This window comes from Diorhabda sublineata, chromosome 3 (assembly GCF_026230105.1).
Source record: "Diorhabda sublineata isolate icDioSubl1.1 chromosome 3, icDioSubl1.1, whole genome shotgun sequence".
Taxonomy (NCBI): Eukaryota; Metazoa; Arthropoda; class Insecta; order Coleoptera; family Chrysomelidae; genus Diorhabda; species Diorhabda sublineata.
In genome coordinates, this window is record NC_079476.1 from 36,421,322 (window position 1) to 36,441,186 (window position 19,865).

At 32.1% G+C, this 19,865-nt stretch overlaps 2 protein-coding genes across 4 annotated transcripts; one reads left to right on the forward strand and one right to left on the reverse strand.

Moving 5' to 3' along the window:
* The first annotated feature begins 106 nt into the window (after positions 1 to 106).
* LOC130441482 (WASH complex subunit 4) lies at positions 107 to 6,390 on the forward strand. The gene is made up of 2 exons (XM_056775186.1): positions 107 to 277; positions 1,550 to 6,390. The coding sequence occupies exon 2, from the start codon at positions 1,563 to 1,565 to the stop codon at positions 4,812 to 4,814; it is 3,252 nt and encodes a 1,083-aa protein (XP_056631164.1). The 5' UTR covers positions 107 to 277; positions 1,550 to 1,562; the 3' UTR covers positions 4,815 to 6,390.
* On the reverse strand, positions 368 to 19,021 carry LOC130441484 (beta carbonic anhydrase 1). Of its 3 annotated transcripts, none has more exons than XM_056775191.1 (5): positions 18,934 to 19,021; positions 18,152 to 18,309; positions 17,194 to 17,278; positions 15,134 to 15,321; positions 368 to 803 (listed from the first exon to the last, which is right to left on the reverse strand). In XM_056775191.1, the coding sequence occupies exons 2-5, from the start codon at positions 18,242 to 18,244 to the stop codon at positions 402 to 404; spliced, it is 768 nt and encodes a 255-aa protein (XP_056631169.1). In that variant the 5' UTR covers positions 18,245 to 18,309; positions 18,934 to 19,021; the 3' UTR covers positions 368 to 401. The 3 variants fall into 3 exon arrangements, with proteins under 3 accessions (XP_056631169.1, XP_056631167.1, XP_056631166.1); XM_056775188.1 differs by lacking the exon at positions 18,934 to 19,021 and adding an exon at positions 10,193 to 10,213 and having other exon boundaries at positions 377 to 803; positions 18,152 to 18,352; XM_056775189.1 differs by lacking the exon at positions 18,934 to 19,021 and having other exon boundaries at positions 18,152 to 18,404.
* Positions 19,022 to 19,865: the final 844 nt, after the last annotated feature.

Sequence of the window (19,865 nt, forward strand, 5' to 3'; positions counted from 1 at the left end):
ATTAATAAAATCCCCCCTATTTAGTATGAAATGTAAATTGATAATATACAGTTGTGGCTATAATCACAATAAGGCTAAGTCATGAAACGAAGAAGTGGAATTGAACAATTATAAACAAAAAGTTTTCGGGAGTGTCAGTTTTTATGATAAATTTACTTATTTTATAAAACGTTGCCATATTCACAAAAACAGATAGATTAGGTAAATGATACTCAAAAAAGATTAATATCAAATTGTGAATAGTTGGTATATTTGAAATGAAACTAATAAAACAGTAGTAAGTAGTGCATTATTCAACTGAATTAATCACTCATATTTTTGATGTTTTCATATTTGGTATTGTAATAGTTAGAAATAAAGATAAAACTTTGTTTTTATACTGTATTTTGATTTATTGACATTTAAGAATAATATTTTTCTATTTCCTGCAATAATTTCATCACATTATCTTCATCTATCAAAACAAATTTTTTGGCACCTCTACTAAATAAATAAATATCTCCTGTATATATATCAAACCACAAAGCATGAATATGCAATTCATGTTTTTCTAAACGTTTCTTCAAAAAACCGTAACTTGCAATATTCTGTAATTGTTGTAAAGTATTTATCTGAGAGAGCTTATCTTCGTTAGTAAATTTGTTTTCAGGGTCTATATAAGCAACAAATTTTCTCAAAGGTGTTTCCGCTTGGAATATTAATGGTTTACTATAATCAGTTATTTCGAGTTGTTGAAATTTTTCTAAACTTGAAAGTGCATGAGTTGATAACCATGCTCTAAGGGGAGATATTCTTCTATTATCCTAAAACAAAGTAGATATAACACTATTGATTAACAAATTCATATATAAATGATAGTTGCTTATACTTTTTCCAAATGAATGCAAACCAAATCTACAGATTGTTATATTTATCTTGAAAAAGGCAATTTAAGAGTACAATTGTAAGTTTTTAATGTAATAGCTAACCAATTACTTTAAAACTCGATTTGATTGTCAGTAATATGAATTCATGATTACTACCAACCACTTATCTTCAAATGACACTTTAGGTTGCCATAATTTAGTATTTCAAGAAAATATGTCATCTCTTGATTATATGAGTATTAATTGTTTAAACTAGTGGTAGCTATTAAGAAATTATCAAGTCAGTCCGCTAGGAGCTTTAGCGCACCTTGTCTCTAAATCATGATCAACGTTTTCCAATATTTCTTTATCTCCTGTGCCTTTGACCGGATCTCCGCTCCATACAGGAAAATCAAGTGAGACATCAATAGTAGCGTCTGTGTCTCGCCGTGATATAGACTATAGTATAGATCCTGTTTCAGTATTTTTCCTTGAGCGACCACTGCGGTAATTTTTCTTGTCGCCTGTCTTTCAGTCGTCTCGTAGGTTAAGCACCTGTTGTATGTATTACTTAGGTCCAAAGTATTTTCAACTTGTGTCATAAAAATGTAATTTTATTTATGTTAAACATTATAAGATTAAATTTTGTCTTACATTCTTGATCAACATATTCACGTTTGTTTCAATAAAATGTCTTATTGTAGATTTTGATGAAAAATGTGGGAACCTTCAAATTTAGTGGAAAGGCAGTTCAATGCTGAAACAAGTAGGTTAATAGGCGAAGCACAATTGCATGAGTACGGATCATTTTTGGAAACGTATACTGAAAGAATTTCAAAACAAAAAGATGAATTTTGTAACAAATATAGCATAGCTATGCAAGTAATTACCATTGAAGATGCTTCGCCCACTAGAGAAACAGTGGCTCACCTAATTTATTCGGATAATAAAATATTGAGTAGAATTCTAGCTACTTTAGGAGGCTTGTGTGATGAGATGAGTACACTTATATCAGAAGTTGATGAACTGTATGCCCCTTTCGTATTGTATGAAGATACATTCGATAAAGTGTCAAGACAAGCTTCAATAAGTAAGATTTTGGAACCATTACATAAAATCAATCTTTTTGTTAAAAGGGTGCAAACAATATTTATCCTTTGTTTAAGACAAATAAGTTGTTTGTTGGTTAAACATACTTTCTCTTCAAGTCATTTTCCAGCTTTTCCTGAAGTGTTACACAAGCTTGGTGATTTATTGATATGTCTATTGAAATTTGATCATATTTTAGATAATCAAATATTAAGGGATCATTGGTTTTGGTATAAAAAATCGATAAGAAACATCTCACATTCCAATAAGTTGAATGTTGATAAGAATAAAATGAGATATTTGGATAAAATGTTGCAAATATTAGAAAATAATCTGTTAACGGGTCACATTTTAAAAATTGTTATAGAAAAATGTTTTGAAGATAAAAATTTTTATTATCAAATGAAAAACTGTACACTAAATCAGGAAGTGCATCTGTTTATTACATACCTGTTGACAGATTTGGAAAAAAATGAAGATGTTGAACCAAATATTTGGTTAAAGATGAATGTGTTTGTTATTTTTTACTTCAGTATCTTTGAAAATAATGACAGGAAAATATTGAAACGAGTTTTAGATATAAACAAGAAACATTCTGCATGTACTTTAATCGGTAATATTATTTGGTATCCCGAAAAATTTTTACTTAAACATTTCAGTATTTTACAAAAGTATATTGATGAAAGGGCTATTGAAAATAATCGATTAAATCTAATCAGTGTTAAAACTTCCAATTTTCCGAAAGAATCTAGTATAATTTGTTTAAACGTTTGTTATTTTTTAATGGAACTTGAAAAAATATCAAAACTTGATACAAATAACATCAAATCTGGGGATTTTAATAGCATAGTAAATAGTTTAAATAACGGGATTAAATTGTTGAAGAAAATAAATTTTTCTGTACAGTGGATATTAAATTTACATGCCGATAAAAATTTACCATTACAAAAATCCGTTTTACTATCAGTTTGTAAGCTAATTGAATTATTAAAATGCATCCCATTGATCTGTAAAAAATATACAATTACATTAACACACATAATCTTGTTAACCACCCAACATTTATCATATAAAACTTTAGCTTTGGTAACGGCAATCAGAAAAGGGTTCACCCAAGAAAAATCATACAACGAATGGCAATTGGATGTTTTGTCATCTTTAAACCTTTGCGAACAAGTTTTGAAAGCACCTCCAACTTCCCGAAGGCTATTAATAGCTAATTTAGCTCTTTCCGCTAGCGGTTTGTACAGCAATGATTTCTCGAAACTCAAACAACTGCTACAGCAACTAGAGATGATAATAAACTTTTCTAAAACACTAAGGGAATTGAGTTGTTGTTCTTTCATAAGATGGCATAGCAGTTATATGCTTCCCATTTATTTTACGAAAATTGTACAATCCAAACTCGATTTATCGCGACATTCTTTAATACTTTATGCTTTAAATGATTTTTCAAACGAATTAACCGATAAAATTGTTGAAGATAAGTTTTACGAACCTATAGAACAAATAATAGAGAGACAAATCAGACTGCAGACCCATCTACATTTACAGTTACCGCCAATAGAACCGTTTGAAAATTATTTTTCAATAAATTTCAACAAATACCTACCGATACCTGTACATAATGTATATAAAAATATAAAAATTGATGCCGAGCATCATTTGAGTACGATGTTTTATAATTTAACTTCGGTTGTGTTACATAATTGGAAAACTTATGGGGAAATGAGACGATTAGCTTATCTACAATATGGTTTAGAAACTATAGACGATAACCTTCCTATACAAACTTTAGAACAAGGACTAGATGTATTAGAAATAATGAGGAATATCAATATATTTGCCAGCAAATATCTCTACAACCTAAACTCTCAAGTTTTCATAGAAAGAAACAGCGAAAATAAACATTTAAATTCCATAAATATATCCCAAGTAGCTAACTCCATAAGAACACACGGTATTGGTATAATGAACACAACCGTAAATTTCACTTACCAATTTTTGAGAAATAAATTTTATATATTCTCGCAATTTATATACGACGAACTCATCAAATCCAGATTGATAAAAGATTCGAGATTTTTTTCCGAATATAGAATAGAACTAGATCAAATGTACCCGTACGAAAGAGCAGAAAAATTCAACGTGGGTATTCGAAAATTGGGGTTAAATCAACAAGGCGAAAGTTATTTGGATTTATTTCGAAAAGTCATCACTCAAATTGGTAACGCAATGGGATACGTTCGATTAATGAGATCGGGATGTAGAAGATGTCTCGCGGACGGTACATGTTTCATACCGGATTTAAAAAAGAAAAATCTAGCTGAAGTTATCGAAAATGCAGAATTACCGGATTTAACGAGAAAAGCTGCGGGGAAAGTAATCGAAATTCTAAATACATATTTGGATAATATAGAAGATATCACTGAATACTTTCAGTTATTGGTGAAAGTTTTTGTACCGGTACTAAGAAACAAAAGTAATTTGCATTTGAAATATTTTTTCATTATCGTACCTCCTTTAACGATCAATTATATAGAGTATTCTTTGAACTGCAAGGATAGATTGAACAAACGCAACAAAACTGAATACGCTTTCACCGATGACGGTTTCGCTTTGGGACTGGCTTACATTATAGAAATATTGAATCAAGAAGAGCAAGTTAATGGTTTACATTGGTTTCAATCCGTTCAAAAGAAAATTAACAACGATAAAATTAAAATAAAAGAACAAATTTCCGATGCGAATAATTCTGATAATAAATTGAGGCAGACGTTACTGTTGACCGAAAAAAAACTGAATGCACACGAACGGGAATTTAAACTTTTATATTACGGTTATAATAGCGCTCGATTATTTTTTCAAACTCAAACCTAATAAAAACGTAAATAGAATTATTTATGGAACCGTTTGTGATATCCATATTTACTACACAAACATTACACTGCTTGAGAGGCGTTTTCTCAACCAAGCTAGTAGTCTAGTCAACAAGTGCTTTTTAGATCAAAAATTATTCGCCGGCTCTCAAAAATATGGTTGAAGTCACATTCGATTCGTAATCACATGTAGAAAGTTTTTGAAAAAATTGAGAACGCGCTCACAAAAATTACAAAAGTTTCGCGTATATCTCAAAAACTGTTCGAAAAGCGGAGGAAATTTCCTAAGAAAAGTTTTAACTCCTGCTAATGTAAGACCAATTACGTCCGAAAACAAGTTACTTTTTAAACCCGGCATTATACAGGTCAAAAATAGTTACGAGTTGTGACACGTGGGGTGTGTAGCAAACCCCAAATTGTTTCGGTCAGCGATGCCTTTCTGATATCAATTTTGGAAAAAGTTTAGTGCTTTTCTGGGCTTACTTAGTAGGTAATATTGAAATCTTTGTTCACCCAAAATTTTTCTGATATTGCCACGTAAATTGAGGGCAAGCTTGGGGTTAGACAGCCTTTGAGTCTGGTGGTCTTTGATTAATTCCATACCTAATTTTTTATTATTATTACAGCAGGCAGGTGGGTAATAATATTTTCGGACCTGTTTCTTGCGTTATATTCCTTACATCATGTCATTCCATTATTTCCATAAAATTGATGGATTTCAACCGGGTCTGCGAGATTTTGTTGGCCGTCGACTTCCAGCATTTCTGGGTTTTCTTCTTTGGCATCCTGTTCTAAGTCAGGGTTTCGTCGACTTCATCGGAATCATCCTCATCAATAAAGTTTTCGTCATTTTCTTCATCTTGCCACTGTCTTTGGAGACGTCTCTGCTCTTCTTAGACAAATGGAGTGTGAGAAACCCCAAGCAACTTTGAAACGGTCCTATTCGTACTGTGTCTATGCTGGAGCTATGCTTTCAACAACCACGTGTAGAGGAATACTTAGTTTGAAAGTACTGAGGCGCTAGCGTCGTTTGGCGGTCAATTTGAATATTTTTTCTGCATTCTTCAAACGCTGGGGTTTTTCACACCAGATTTTACTGGGCGCTGAGATTACCCGGCTGTTATCAACTAATTTACTGTAGATAAAGACAGGCTATATAGCCTTATACCATGATGGGGTTGTTATACCTATTGATTGAATTTAGATTGAAAATAAACAAGTGATTTGTATTAAAAATAGAATATAGCTGTTATACAGGGATGAAATATACTCGGAGGGTCTGTAATTTGGAATAAATTTCACAATTATATCGGATTAGTATTTCCAATTGCGATTTTTGAGCAGTAGTAGCCATCAAAATGAAAGAGTTGCCATTTAACGTTGGCGTCTTATCTCATTAACTAACATCCTGTATACATTATTATTGTATATAAAATACTAATCGAAAGCTTTCGAAAAAAAACTGAATTTATTCTAAATCGCAGAATCATATTATAGTAGTTATTATATGGATAAATAAATATATATTTTTTGTAAATTATTGAATTTAAATAAAGTATTCAAAGTTTCATACAAAATAGCTTGCAATATCCAGATTTTCTATGTTATTTATTTCCTAACTATAAAATTATTTTAGTTGGAATTCAAATATGTTTTTGCCTCCAATTTGAAGAATTATTAATATTTCACCCTTTCCTGATAGTGTTTATTGCATATTTTACTATCAATTTTGATTCAAGGTAGATCAGGTAATGATTATAATAAATAGACATATTGAAAACAAAAGTCAAGCTGTTTAAACAAGATTTTGCGTTCGCATAAATATCACACTATTTTTACCTAGGAAAGTAGCTTATTTCACACATGTACTAAAAAATAACAATACATGTATTGAAATGCTTCTTTTTCTTATGTTATATGTCTCGAACGATAGAGAGAATACTCGAATATGAATGGGCTGGGTGCCGAAAGGCAAAAGGCCAAATTTAAGAAGACTGAAGAAGTAGACAATATGATTTTTTGAAGTTATATTAGTGTTTACAATAAAAATTAAAAGTTTGTTGTGATTTGTGTTCAAATATGTACATACTAGTGCCTGCAAGATAATTTAAACGTTAAAATTAAGTTATTATTATTACTGGGTAATGTATAAAGTAGTTGAATTAAAGTTTATTCTCAATAGTGAAGGAAAACATTCTTCATGACTGTCTTTATTTTACTAACAGGTAAGTAAAAATTTTCAAAAAATATTTCATAATCATTCTTTACGTATTTGTCAATCACCCGTCAGTGACAAGTCTTTACACGATGTTTCAACTTGTTGCTTTGATAAATTTCATTACAATAGAATTCAAAGGACCACTCAGTGAAGTTGTTTTCAACAGTTAAAAATAAGTTTAAGTGGATTCGCTGGGTACGAGAATCATTAAATTACCCATTTGCGGGAGGTTCTATGACGGTGAATACTCCGGAAAATATTGCAGCGTAGATCAGAATTTCCACAACAAGTGTAAACTATGGTCTTTTTATGATCCGAAATTCAAAATGAGTAGCATCGGAAAAAAGGACGGTTACAATATTTTGGGGTTGCGATGGTATCCTTTTGGTTGAACTGACGAAGTTGCGTCATAAATTATCAAAAAAGGCGCTGCAAATCAGCCGAAGTGTGCGCTTGCTTCATGACAATGCTCCGGTTCACATTGCTTGCTTTCCAAGGCTACTGAACACGAATGTGGTTTCCTAGTGGAACACCCACTATATAGCCCCTGTCCGACTATTTTTTGTTAGAAAAGCTGAGGGCCGAGTTAAGGGGTAAAAGAATGCATCATATTTTTATAGTGGCATAGGAGCTTTGGTTAAACGTTCTGAAAAATATGTAGAAATAAAGGGAGAATATTTTGAAATTATCAATTTTTTATTTATGCCCCTTCTATGTTGGGCTAAGAACTCATGGACCACACAACGTATAATATTTTTAAAATTAGTTGATAAATAATAAACTCAAACATTAGTTGGAAGATCAAATTTTTGTTAGTGTAATTACAGCTACTTCTACTTCTATTTATCTAATCCAAAACAATATTTGTGTTAACCACAGACTTAATAAGACAAAAGATCAAATACTTCATTGATAAAATGTTTCCAAAATTGTTTGTGTACAAATAACGAGTGCAAAAATGAGAGAGCTATCCTTGTCAGCTTAGAGTTTCAGGCAACGCTGCAAAATGCGTACCTTCTTATGCCGCCAGTGGTGTATTGATTACAGACTAATTTTACCATAAATAAAACATTTTATAAAATATTCTTTTTTTTTAATATTTCGATAGAGCTAAGAATAATTTTATGTCGAGAATAGGCTGGTTAACTAAATTTGAAAACTTGTTTAATTATATTCTTTAATATCTATTTTATCCCAAAAAAACTATATTTTAAAGAAAAACCAACATTTATATTACGTATTTTGTATTTAGAAATATTTTAGATTTCCCTCGAAAACGCTTAATGGTTAAATAGCGTCTTGAATGACGTCAGGGCGTGCAAAAAAACTGTTTATATCCGTGTCAAATGTTAACTGTTTTCTAAAAATGAATCCTTCGTTTCACAAGTATTGTACAGTTCCTCAGTGTAAAAACACAACCATTAAAACGCCATACAAATTATTTATATATGTTTACCCAAACCGGAAAAGTGGTTAACATTTATTAAAGTAATGTGCTTTGTCCAAAAATATGAACATGCTAAAAACGTAAAGCAATTATAGAGTAACCTACTCTGTTGTTTGAAAACGTCAACAACAACGTTTTGCGAGACGTGACGTGACACTTTCTGATTGGTGTTTGCAGTCACGTGATTTAATATCTATTTTGATCCCATTTATTTTCTAAAAATATTAATAATCATTCATTTTTATGATGAATAGACTGTTTTTTTTTTTTATTATCTAGGTCCTTTCATTTCAATTTCAATAATAGTAAAAAGAAAATGGCTTGCCACTGGCAATAAACACTTTTGTTTTCCTAACATAACCACACATACATGTAAAAAGTTGAATCTGGAAATAAATTCCACAAACACAAATCATAATTGTTTGATAAGAGAGAGAAAAATCACATATATACTAAAATAGCCAAATAAAGAAAAAAATAATTATAGGTGCACAGTTTGTGGAAGGCAACGGCGCAAGAAATAAATTCATTCATTATCGCGTATCCAGCCGCCACCTAGCGTAAAATTGTAAACGATGTTGCCTTGTCTCTTTTCATCTTAGCATAGAAATATCATACGTATCATTCATAAAATGAAATTATTATTTTATAATGAATAGTTTAATTTTAATATTAACCAATTTGGTATAAAAATAAATTAAAACACAATTTTATATTAGTTGATTGCGAATGATACTAAATTGCTCCTATTTTATTTTATTTTTTCCCTAAAAAATTATACTGTTCGTAAATTTGGCTACACTGTAGGTACAGTTGCTTTAGCATAGAAAGTGGAAGAATCAATAATGTCTCACTCTAGAAATGTATAAAATTTTGTCTCTTGTTTTATTATATCTGTGGTGTTAACATTAAATAAATTTTAAAACGGATGGGGTAATCTAATTATTCGAATTGAAAGCCCTGTAGCGAAGTTAGGTCGAAGCGTTTTTAAGAAACTACCTACCAAATCTATAATTCTTTCCCTCCCTGCAGGGTACTTCAACTGATTTTTCGCATTTTGAAAGCAAGTTTAACTCTAAAGGCGGTTTGACATAGAGTACAATGACAATGACAATCCATCAGTTGATTTTAGTGATATTTAATTTGTTGTGAAACTAAAAGTAACTAGATTTCTCACTAGAATTACAGTTTACTTGCGATAAAACTGACACCAAAACGAGATAAAGATTATTGCGTCTTATTCCATGGCAAACAGCCTTAAGAAAATACATTTTAAAAAATAATTTTTCATATTTCTTATTCGTTTTGTGTGATTTATATAAAAATATGGGTCAGCTGAGTAGTAACTCTATAGACAGAAGTCTATAGAAATAAAATTTAGTACCTTCTCAAATTCCTCTTTACTGATATTTGGTTGGTTATAAAACGAAAAGTAACTAAATTTTGAGACCGAAATAGGTTGAAATGTCAAATGTTATTTTGAACTGATTGTCTATCAAAAGTGACCTATAATTTAGATAAATCAACATTAAAATCATATAGAACGGTCTAAGAAGGAAAAAATTTCTGTTTAATTAGCAATTGCTTTCAAAATTTATGAAAATCGACCTGATCAGAATGACCAGATATTTTTCGGGTTGCACCATAAAAATTAATATTTCAAAGCATAAAAAGTCTAAAAACAAACATCACAAAAACACACAAAGGTTCTTACCCTGAGCTCCTCGTATGATGTCTAAAAACAATTAAGTTTACTTTTATAAACGTTATTAAACAAATTATTATGGTAAAATATAAAGAATACCTTTTTTGGTTTTTTAAAAAAATTTCACGATATAATAATCTGGTCGTACTGTCTTCTACCTCTATGATATTCGTCTTATTGTAAAAGAATAGAAAGGTCAGTCACAAAGTTTAATTTATCGCTTAATTTGGTTAGAAAAACTTTTGTCTTAGTCCAGTCAAAATAGACATTTGACTTAGCCAAAATTCGAAGAGAGCTGAAAATTTATAGAGACGTTAAATACATCATTATAAATGAAATGTCAAAAGTCCCCTTCGATCCTACTTCTGCAAAAAATTTTATTCAAGGTCAAAAGTACAAAGTTTTTTCCATTTTTCTCGAAAACAGTGAGTATTATCGTGAAAGTAGGTCAGACAAAAGTTGTAGATCATACAATTCTCTACAAAATTGGTTCAGTCACTTTTTCTCTTACGACTCACCATTCGTGAGATATCGCGGTTTTAATCATTAGAAAATTCATATTTTACATAATTTCCGCACTACCTATGAGGTAATGTACTTGGCGCATTTTTTTTTAACTTGGTTTCCCCAGAAGGTATACTCCACGATATATTGTAAAAAAAAAGTTTGATAATATCGTATCCTATTGATTGAAAGAATAGTAATATTGCTAATGATTAAAGTGGAATAGGTTGTTTTTTTTCTACATGTCATTATATAAGATGATTGTATATAATTCTACTTCGACAATTATTTCTTCGTCTTCATTCTCTTCTTCTTGCAGAATTTCTGTTCGCTGTTCTGAGAAAAGGGATGCATCAATAGTCTCTTCATTAATATCACAAATATTTTCATCTGTTGTATTTGTTTCAATAATGGAGCAAGTGTCCATCCCACTTTTTGACAGCCACAATTTTTACTACAATCCGTTTTGCGTTTACAAAAAATAGTATTGAGTAGTTTTTCTGGAGCAAGCTCCAAATAATTATCTGTTAATTTCCAGCCCCATTCTTCTGGGTCCAGCTCATTGACTAGCCACACTTGAACTTGATAATACACACGATACAAGTGTGAAAGGCAGAAGCAGATGTTGGAGGCAGACAAGACAACTGCACTGTTTTATTGTTCCATACAGATTGTACAAACTTCAAATATCCATATTTGTCTATGGAATCAATTTTTTTGGAGCACCATATATTGCAAGAAGAAAACGAATTCCATTTGTAACGATGTCGTGTGGAGAAGAGTCAATCTTTGTAAATATATCTGCGCAATCAATTAAATCATTAAGATTCTCAAACAATTTGAATACTGATGTTTAAAAATTGCCGATTTCGTATCGCAACTAGTTATTGCATGTAAAAATAAAATATGAGCTTGACATTTCGGATTTACAGTCAGACTTTGTGATAAATATATTGTTGATTGTACAGGGTGCGGCAGCATAACTTCCTTTTTTCAAAAGTTAATAAAACTTATTGTATGAATCAGAAAATTTTTATTCGTTTTTTATAATACAGGCACATACATAAAGTTTTGTTTTACTGAGTTTTGAAGATCAAATCAGTTAGGTGACGTCCCCCATTCTCCATATACTGAGTAAACCGATTTCTGGCGTTTGTCATGACTCTTGCCAGCATAGCAGGCGTTATGTTGGCAATTTCTTCCTGGATGTTCGTCTTCAAATCTTGTAGGGTCCTTGGACGGTTCACATACACACGGGATTTCAAAAAACCCCATAGGAAATAATCACAAGGGGTCAAATCGGGAGAGCGGGCTGGCCACTCCAAATCGCCCCTAATTGAGATAAGGCGCTCTGGGAAGTGTTCCCTCAAAACAGCCATCGATGTTCTTGAAGTGTGTGCCGTTGCTCCGTCTTGTTGGAACCAAGTGTCCCCTAAGTCCAACTCATCTAGCCGTGGGAAAAAAAATTCCTGTAACATGTTTACATACCGGTGCGAATTCACTGTCACTGTGACTTCATTTTCCTCAAAGAACCAGGGACCAATAATTCCACGTGAGTAAATTGCACACCACACTGTGACTTTAGGTGAATGCAAAGGCCGTTGATGCAATTGTCGAGGATTGGTATCAGCCCAGTAGCGCATGTTTTGTTTGTTTACGGATCCACACAAATGAAAATGGGCTTCATCACTAAAAAAAAACAATAGCGTCCTCAGGAACGACTTCCAGAAAAACCTCACACGCGTTCCTCCGAGAATTGAAGTCACGTTCAGAAAGTTCCTGCACAATTGCCATCTTGTATGGATGAAAATGAAGATCATCATGAAGTATTCTCCTCACAGAACGATCGGAAAGTCCAAGGACAGACGCATGTTTGCGCGCAGAACGCCGTGGTGATCGCAACACTGAAGTTCTAACTAACTCAATGTTCTCCGGTGATCTAATGGGCCGAGGGACTCCAGTTCTTCGTCTTGTCACACTTGCAGTTTGTCTGAACGTAGTGACCCACGTAACAATTGATTTCCGGTCCGGGACAGGGGCCAAGGGGGCTAAATTAAAGCGATTCCGAAAGGCGCGCTGGGTTGCGATCACAGAACATCCGCTCGAAAAGTAAACCTCAACGGAAAACGCACGCTCCTCACTGTTCCAACGCATGATGGCGACTGAACTGTGCCGGGACAAAACTTTATAGTCCCCCCTCTCGAACGAGACCACTAGCACTCCGTTACGACATCTACCGACTAAATGGCGAACTTTTTAAAAAAGGAAGTTATGCTGCCGCACCCTGTACTTGAGCTTTCCCAGGTTTTAAAAAGTAAATAATTTTATCATTTGGAGTCCGTGTAGTCAGTAATATTAACAAATCAACATCTTCGCCAATAACGACAGTTATATTTAAACTTTTCCATTATTTATTGCTATTTCAATTATAAGGACAGCAGCAACATTATCAGCTTGTTTTATTGAAATCCAGCAGCTGTAAATTGTATACGTCCGGTGACGGTGCATTTTAGTGCATATTATGTAAAATATGAATTTTCTAATGATTAAAACCGCGATATCTCACGAATGGTGAGTCGTAAGAGAAAAAGTGAACGAACCATTTTTGTAGAGAATTGTATGATCTACAACTTTTGTTAAACCTACTTTCACGATAATACCTACTGCTTTCGAGAAAGATGAAAAAAAAAACCTTAATTTTGTATTTTTGACCTTGAATAAAATTTTTTGCAGAAGTAGGATCGAAGGAGACTTTTGACATTTCATTTATAATGATGTATTTAACGTCTCTGTCAATTTTCAGCTCTATGCGAGTTTTGGCTAAGTTATGACTTATTTTTGACTGGATTATCTTGAATGTTTTATCGTTCAAAAAATATCGATTTTTCATATTCATCTAGAGCTAAGTTTATATGGAAAATTGCTAATTTCCGACTTTGCTCGATCCCGATGTAATCCGGATAAATCAACGATGATGTCTTGAACGTCAAATTGAGCGGCAATTATTGATATGTTAAATAGTTATTTTGCTAACAAGTGCGGAAAGTGATACCTTCCCACACGCGACTGCAATTGTCCCGAACGACGCAGAGCGGAGTTCGGGCAAGCGGTCAAGTGAGGGAAAAACACTTTACGCATGAGTTAGGAACATTATTTTTTCTACGACCGTATATACAAAAAAGTATACCAACCCATTTTTCTAAAATTATTTTATTCCAACAAACATAATAATATACAAAACTTTAACTAAAAACTACACAATTTGTTGTATTCTGTAGACTAGTAAGAATTGCCGGTCCAGTGGAGTTATTTGGTTTCAACTGGAAGGTAGATGACGTCGATGAGGATGGCATCGGTTGCAAATCGCATAAAGATGAAGATGACGGCAACGGTTTTAAGTCATTTGGCAGGTAACAGCTCGGAATTAGTTTCATTTGCAGCCTTAAAAATGGCTTCGGGAAGTTCTTCGTCGGATGAATCTATTAATATTATTGTATCGGATTCGGTTTAATGTGGTTTAATTTAGAAGAAGATTGCACTTATTCGGTCACTTCCAAGACGTTTTGAACAACTTTGACGTTTTAGTAACAATTACATGGTTATATAAAAAATATCTGTATTATTCAAAAAATTAAGAATGCCACAAAAAGGTTTAAATTTTATTTGATGGACTATTTTGTAAATATTCATGTACCTGTAGTAACAATAGTTATAATCTCAGAAGTAAAAAACTATCTAATAAGGTCAAAATTTGCATAATTTTACTTTCCCGCACTTTCAAAACTAAAATGCGTGCGGGAAAGTGGGTTAAAACGCGCGGTCGTAGAAAAAAATAATTGCCGTACGTAGGAAAGCGGTTTGTCAGGGGGTGGCTCGCTAACTTATGTATTAAGATAGCGGACCATAGGTTTTATTTTACGGCAACTTCTTGGAATTTCACGACAAAAAACGGTAATTATTAAGCTAATCAAAAGTCATTTTTGAAAAGATTGGTCCGCTAAGTTAACATACGTCTTCCCTAATATATTCATTTGGAATGATAAAATTACAACCCTACAGAAAAAAGTATCGTCGACAGAGAGCTCTTAGTTTTTAATAACTGTGATAAATTTTTCTATGATAGACAGGGCCGGATTAAGCTAGTGGCTTGGGGGGGGCTATAGCCCCAGGTCCAAAAGGGCCCCATCATTTGGAAATCACTCTGTATTTTTTGATGTGTTGATACCACAAATCTAACGTATTGATATTATTTTGTGAATTTTTCCGGGTTTTCGAATTCCTTAAGGGGGCCCCGTCATTATTTTAGCCCCGGGCCTTATAAATCTTAATCCGGCCCTGATGATAGATCCATAAAGAGAAACGTGCACTGAAAGTGAATGCAGAGGTCGTACTTGATATCTACTGCGAGTATCGACGTTTAAAAATTATTTTCATTCAAATGATTACCTGTGATGAGAATTCCTGATCTTGTAATTGATATAATAAGTTAATAGCTTTACAATCGCTATGCCCGCAAACAATTATATGTCGTATGTCATTTACCACGCAACCCAATTCCAATGCAGCTGGTTCATTAGTTGTTAATTCATCCATAAAGTGCTGAGAATGGGGTATCACGTTTCCAGCATTCCTTACTAAAATTTCATACAAATACTAAGTTTTCATTTAAAAAAAGTACACTTCTAGAGTTGGAGTTAAATTTAAATAAATATCCTTCGATAAATTTTCCATTTTAGGGCCTTATCCTTTCTAATTCGTTCTTTTTAATAAAGGGCCAATTTAGTCAATAAGGAACTCTCAGTTATCTACGCTGGTATTTATTCGCAGGTATAATAGTTACCTTATTTCCTTAAATCTAAAATATTAATCACAATTTATTAAGTATCGTTTTAAATCGTGAAAATTGTCATTAGTTTTCCATAGGAAACGCTGTATTTACTTTCCAGGGTCACTGCTGTACATTTATTGGTCAGAATATCCGAATTTGCATCAAATAGACTTTTTCCAGCGATGCTCAATAAGTTCGATACCCTTTTTATAATTAGAATCATTCTTTAATTGTTGGAAAATTTTTGACCACCGAGTCATTTTTTCAAGTCTGGGAACTGAAAATAATCCGAGGGGGCTAAATCTGGCGAATAGGGTGCATGAGGTAGCAATTCAAACTTTAATCCATTAATTTTGGCCATTGCAATAACGGATGTGAGCTGGTGCATTGTCTTGATGAAACAGCGGCCGTTTTTGCTTAATTTTTTAGCTCAAATAAGTTCGCATAATACTCACCGTTGATAGTTTTTCCTTTATCACGATTGTCAATGAAGATTATCCCACGCGCATCCCAAAAAACTGACACCATGACCTTGCCTGCATATGGAACGGTTTCTACCTTCTTTGAAGCCGGTTCTCCCTTTTAAGACCGTTGTTTTCATTGATTTTGGATTTTATCCATGGTTAAGAAACGGTCCGAAAATTCGGCTTTGTTTCTGTGAAACATTGCCAAAAACTCGATGGAAACATCTTGATAACGAAGAAGCAGTTTCACTCAGAGCTTTTATACTGGTTGGGCTAATGGCTTTCAAATAAAAGCATTGTATCACATAATGACGACCATTTTTTCAATGTTTCCAAATTCATTGAAAACGTTCACTATTGATGGATGTCAAACAAATACTAAATAACGTGGCGTCTTTAAACTTAAAACATATGCTGTATAGACTGTGTACTTTCTAATGCAGTGGTTTTTTTTCAAGCAACTTCCGCCATCTCTAGATCTGACTGATGCTCAATCTTCAGGCAAAACTATTTTTACGCTAATCATTTTTGTAGTTCCCAGTAATTTATTTTCATGGCTTGTACCTTTTTTTCTTTATCATTTTTTGAACAATCAAAGAAAAAGAGTTTCATCACCCTTCACTTTCGTCCAACCAAACAACACTTGATGACATCAATACTAAGCATGATTTTTTTCGAAGTAGTCGCTATTCCAATCAACTGTATTGTAACGATTTCATTTTAAAACGAGTCCTGGTTCACTTTATGTATATTTACCACTAATTACATTCAGTTATTCACACTATAGTCAATTTTTATGTATAAGAGAGTAATAAAATGATGAAGCATTCGCAATTTCATCAGGTCAAAACCTTTTTCTATTGTTCTGTATAGCTTAAGGTTATAGAAGTCCTAAAACTTGTATTAGCTCAGGTACATGTATTATAGTTTTGGTTAGGTTAGGTTAGGATTAGTAAGTACGTTTTATTACTCTGTCATGCATAAAAATAGACTATAACTTCAATTATTATCCTTATATATTTATTTCAATAACAGTATCAAAATTAAAACTAAACTTACAATGAAAAAGGTATGATAACATTCTAATTTTATTAGAACGACGCTGAGTAACGAATGTTTTTTATTATACAATTTTAATCATTAGGAAAAGCAGACCAGAAGATTTCCCATTTCTCGAACAGTACTAGTTTTACCAAATTAGTACTAAGACTTACCAATGAACATATCGCCTACATTTGTTTGTGTGAATCTCGTTGGTATCATTCTACTATCTATACATGTAAAAAATACAGCTTTTGGCTAGAACGTAAAAACAAGAAATAAATCACAAAGATAAACAACAACAGATTATCTTTCTTCAATTTCTGATGATTATTTTATTATATGGAAACATTCATCAACTAGTTATATCAGTTTATAGAATCCCGAATATTTTTTAAGCAATATGGATAATTATAATTGTAGATGAATCATTAATTCATCGTCAAACTTCCTTGTTATAAAAATAAATTATTGTAGGTAGGTAATTTCCGCGTTAAAAGATGTCAGATTAGTTAAAATACAAAAAATGTTGGACGTGTTACATTCTTGAGTTGAATACCCGTTTCAGAAACTTAAACAATGTTTAGTTTTGACGCTGCATTCATTTAAGATGGCGTTCCAGTCGAAATGATAGTACGTGATCTCATTTGACGCTCTAAGTCAGCGTAAACATTAAATTGCACCTTTAGAGTTGTTCGCGAGTCTGTTTCCGAATCAGTTTAGGGACCAATCGAATACGTACTTCCAAAATGCTGGTTTTGCGGGTCGTTTAGTTCGGATCTTAGTCTATGTTTTAAGGTTCGGATTCTTAGTAATAGTTCCATGTGCGCGGGTCACATCGATTTCTTTAATATTGATCAAATTGGCCTTAAATCAACATCCTGAATTATTTCCTAATCAAGCATGTATCTAAATTACTGTATATATGTAATACAGTAATGTTATTATCCTAAAGTGGTTACAAACTGATTCGGAATCGGTTCTAGATTCACCCGCTAGTGTGACTTGTCAGTAAAAATATAAACAGTTACTAACCGAATCTAGGTCATGGCATCGATTATGCCATATTAAAAATTATCGATTATATTATTCATTACATCTATTTATATTAGACTTAGTGAAGATACTTACAGTTGGATTATCCCTAACATCTAAAAATTGTTTAACCATTTGTTCCTTCACGGTACATCTATATTTCATGATTCCTTTTAATAGCTTGTCCATGTTTACATTTAATTTTCATTGATAACAATATGTAAGTTATCAGAACTTTATCTAATATTTGTGGTCTAATTTGAAGAAAAAGAATTTTGTTATTCTGTGTAAAGTTCACTAAAAATCATTGGATTATCCTTGACCGCGTACACAGTATTAGAAGAGTGGGGTAGATATAATGGCAAGTAGGTACAGGGTTTTTTTATTTGATACGATATAAGATTTCAAACATAAAAAAATTATAATTAAATGCTACTTTAGTATATTTATTGCAAATATTCATCGTTTTGTCAATTAAAAGCTGTTGATTGATTGATGACAAAATTTTCTCACTAGGAATATTTAGTTCTTGGTTAAAATTGTTCCACATTGTTTTATCTGTATATTCGTAGTAATTTATACAACTTATAAAATTTCTTGTTGTGTTTTTTAAACAAATGTTGTATGCAAAATATTTTTCAATGGTTTGAATTGTTTTTATAAAAATCGAACTTCTACACAGAGATTTAATATTCACATTAAATTAGTACAGTGATATGTTGAATACGTTTTATTTACATTGTCTGTTTGTAGGTTAAGGTTAAGTATAAAGTAACAAAATCAGAGTTTATTAAATTTCATAAAAAAGTAGGAAAACGGTTAATCATTAAAATTTTGCACTCAATTCTTTCTTTTAAACTAATTTTAAATTATCTTACCTTTTTAGTAATTAACTGTAAGCTCATAGTGGACGAAAATTTAATTTTTGCACTTATAAGTTTTACCTTACAACAATATTTCAAGTATGTTAGTTAGTAACAGTGAAATAGATTATTTTTCTTTTATTAAAAGAGAGAAATGTTCAACAAATATTTTGTAATAAAAAAAAATGTTACAAATCAATAGTCCATTCTTCATCGATGGTATAATCTATACAAGTTTCTAGCTCTTTCATTTGAAGTTTCTACCGACGGTATATTTCTACACTCTGGAATTATTACTTTGTCATAAAGTCTTTTAGTTTGTTTTATTTAACTTATTGGGCCCTATAGACAGGGACGAGAGTTGAGAAACAATTGTCTTAACTTAGCTATTTATATCTATTCTAATTGTCTTTGGGGCTGTACTTATAAGGGGTCACCAGGCAATGAGTGTTGAAAATGAAATATGTTAATAATCTATTTATTGTCTATAACAGATGCTACTCTAAAAGAGCTAAAAATGGAATTCAATATAACTAGGAAATAAAAAGTAATATTCAGAATCATCGTGGTCTCGATTGTATTGTATTTTGTTGAAGCAAATAGTAATTAACCATTTTTTCTAATAGAAATGTAAAAAAACTTCGATATACCAGATAATTATTTCAATTCATTAATATCCCCCCTATCATCATAATTATCGGTTTCATTATTAATTTCTATATCAGGTATGTAGGAAATGTTCTTTAAGTTTGACTTAAATACATTTGCCATTTGGTGTCCAAGATCCATCTTCATTCGAATTGGCAGGAACTGTTACTTGAGTCAGTTTTTTCTTTTTGCACCTTTTCACAGTGAATAGTCAGAAGTTGGTTCACTTAGAAAATGATTAAGTGATTTAGTTTTGATTCATTTTTTGGATCTTTCGTTTTCTTGTAATATGTTCAGTA

What these genes read in the sequence shown, in the direction of transcription:
- LOC130441484 (XM_056775188.1), bottom strand. Translation starts at nt 18,244, where the DNA reads ATGGACAAGCTATTAAAAGGAATCATGAAATATAGATGTACCGTGAAG. An exon ending in ATGTTAGGGATAATCCAACT is followed by an intron (nt 17,279 to 18,151) that starts GTAAGTATCTTC and finishes TTTACGTTCTAG; the next exon opens with CCAAAAGCTGTATTTTTTAC. An exon ending in CATCATACGAGGAGCTCAGG is followed by an intron (nt 804 to 10,192) that starts GTAAGAACCTTT and finishes ACTTTGTTTTAG; the next exon opens with GATAATAGAAGAATATCTCC.
- LOC130441482 (XM_056775186.1), top strand. Translation starts at nt 1,563, where the DNA reads ATGTGGGAACCTTCAAATTTAGTGGAAAGGCAGTTCAATGCTGAAACA.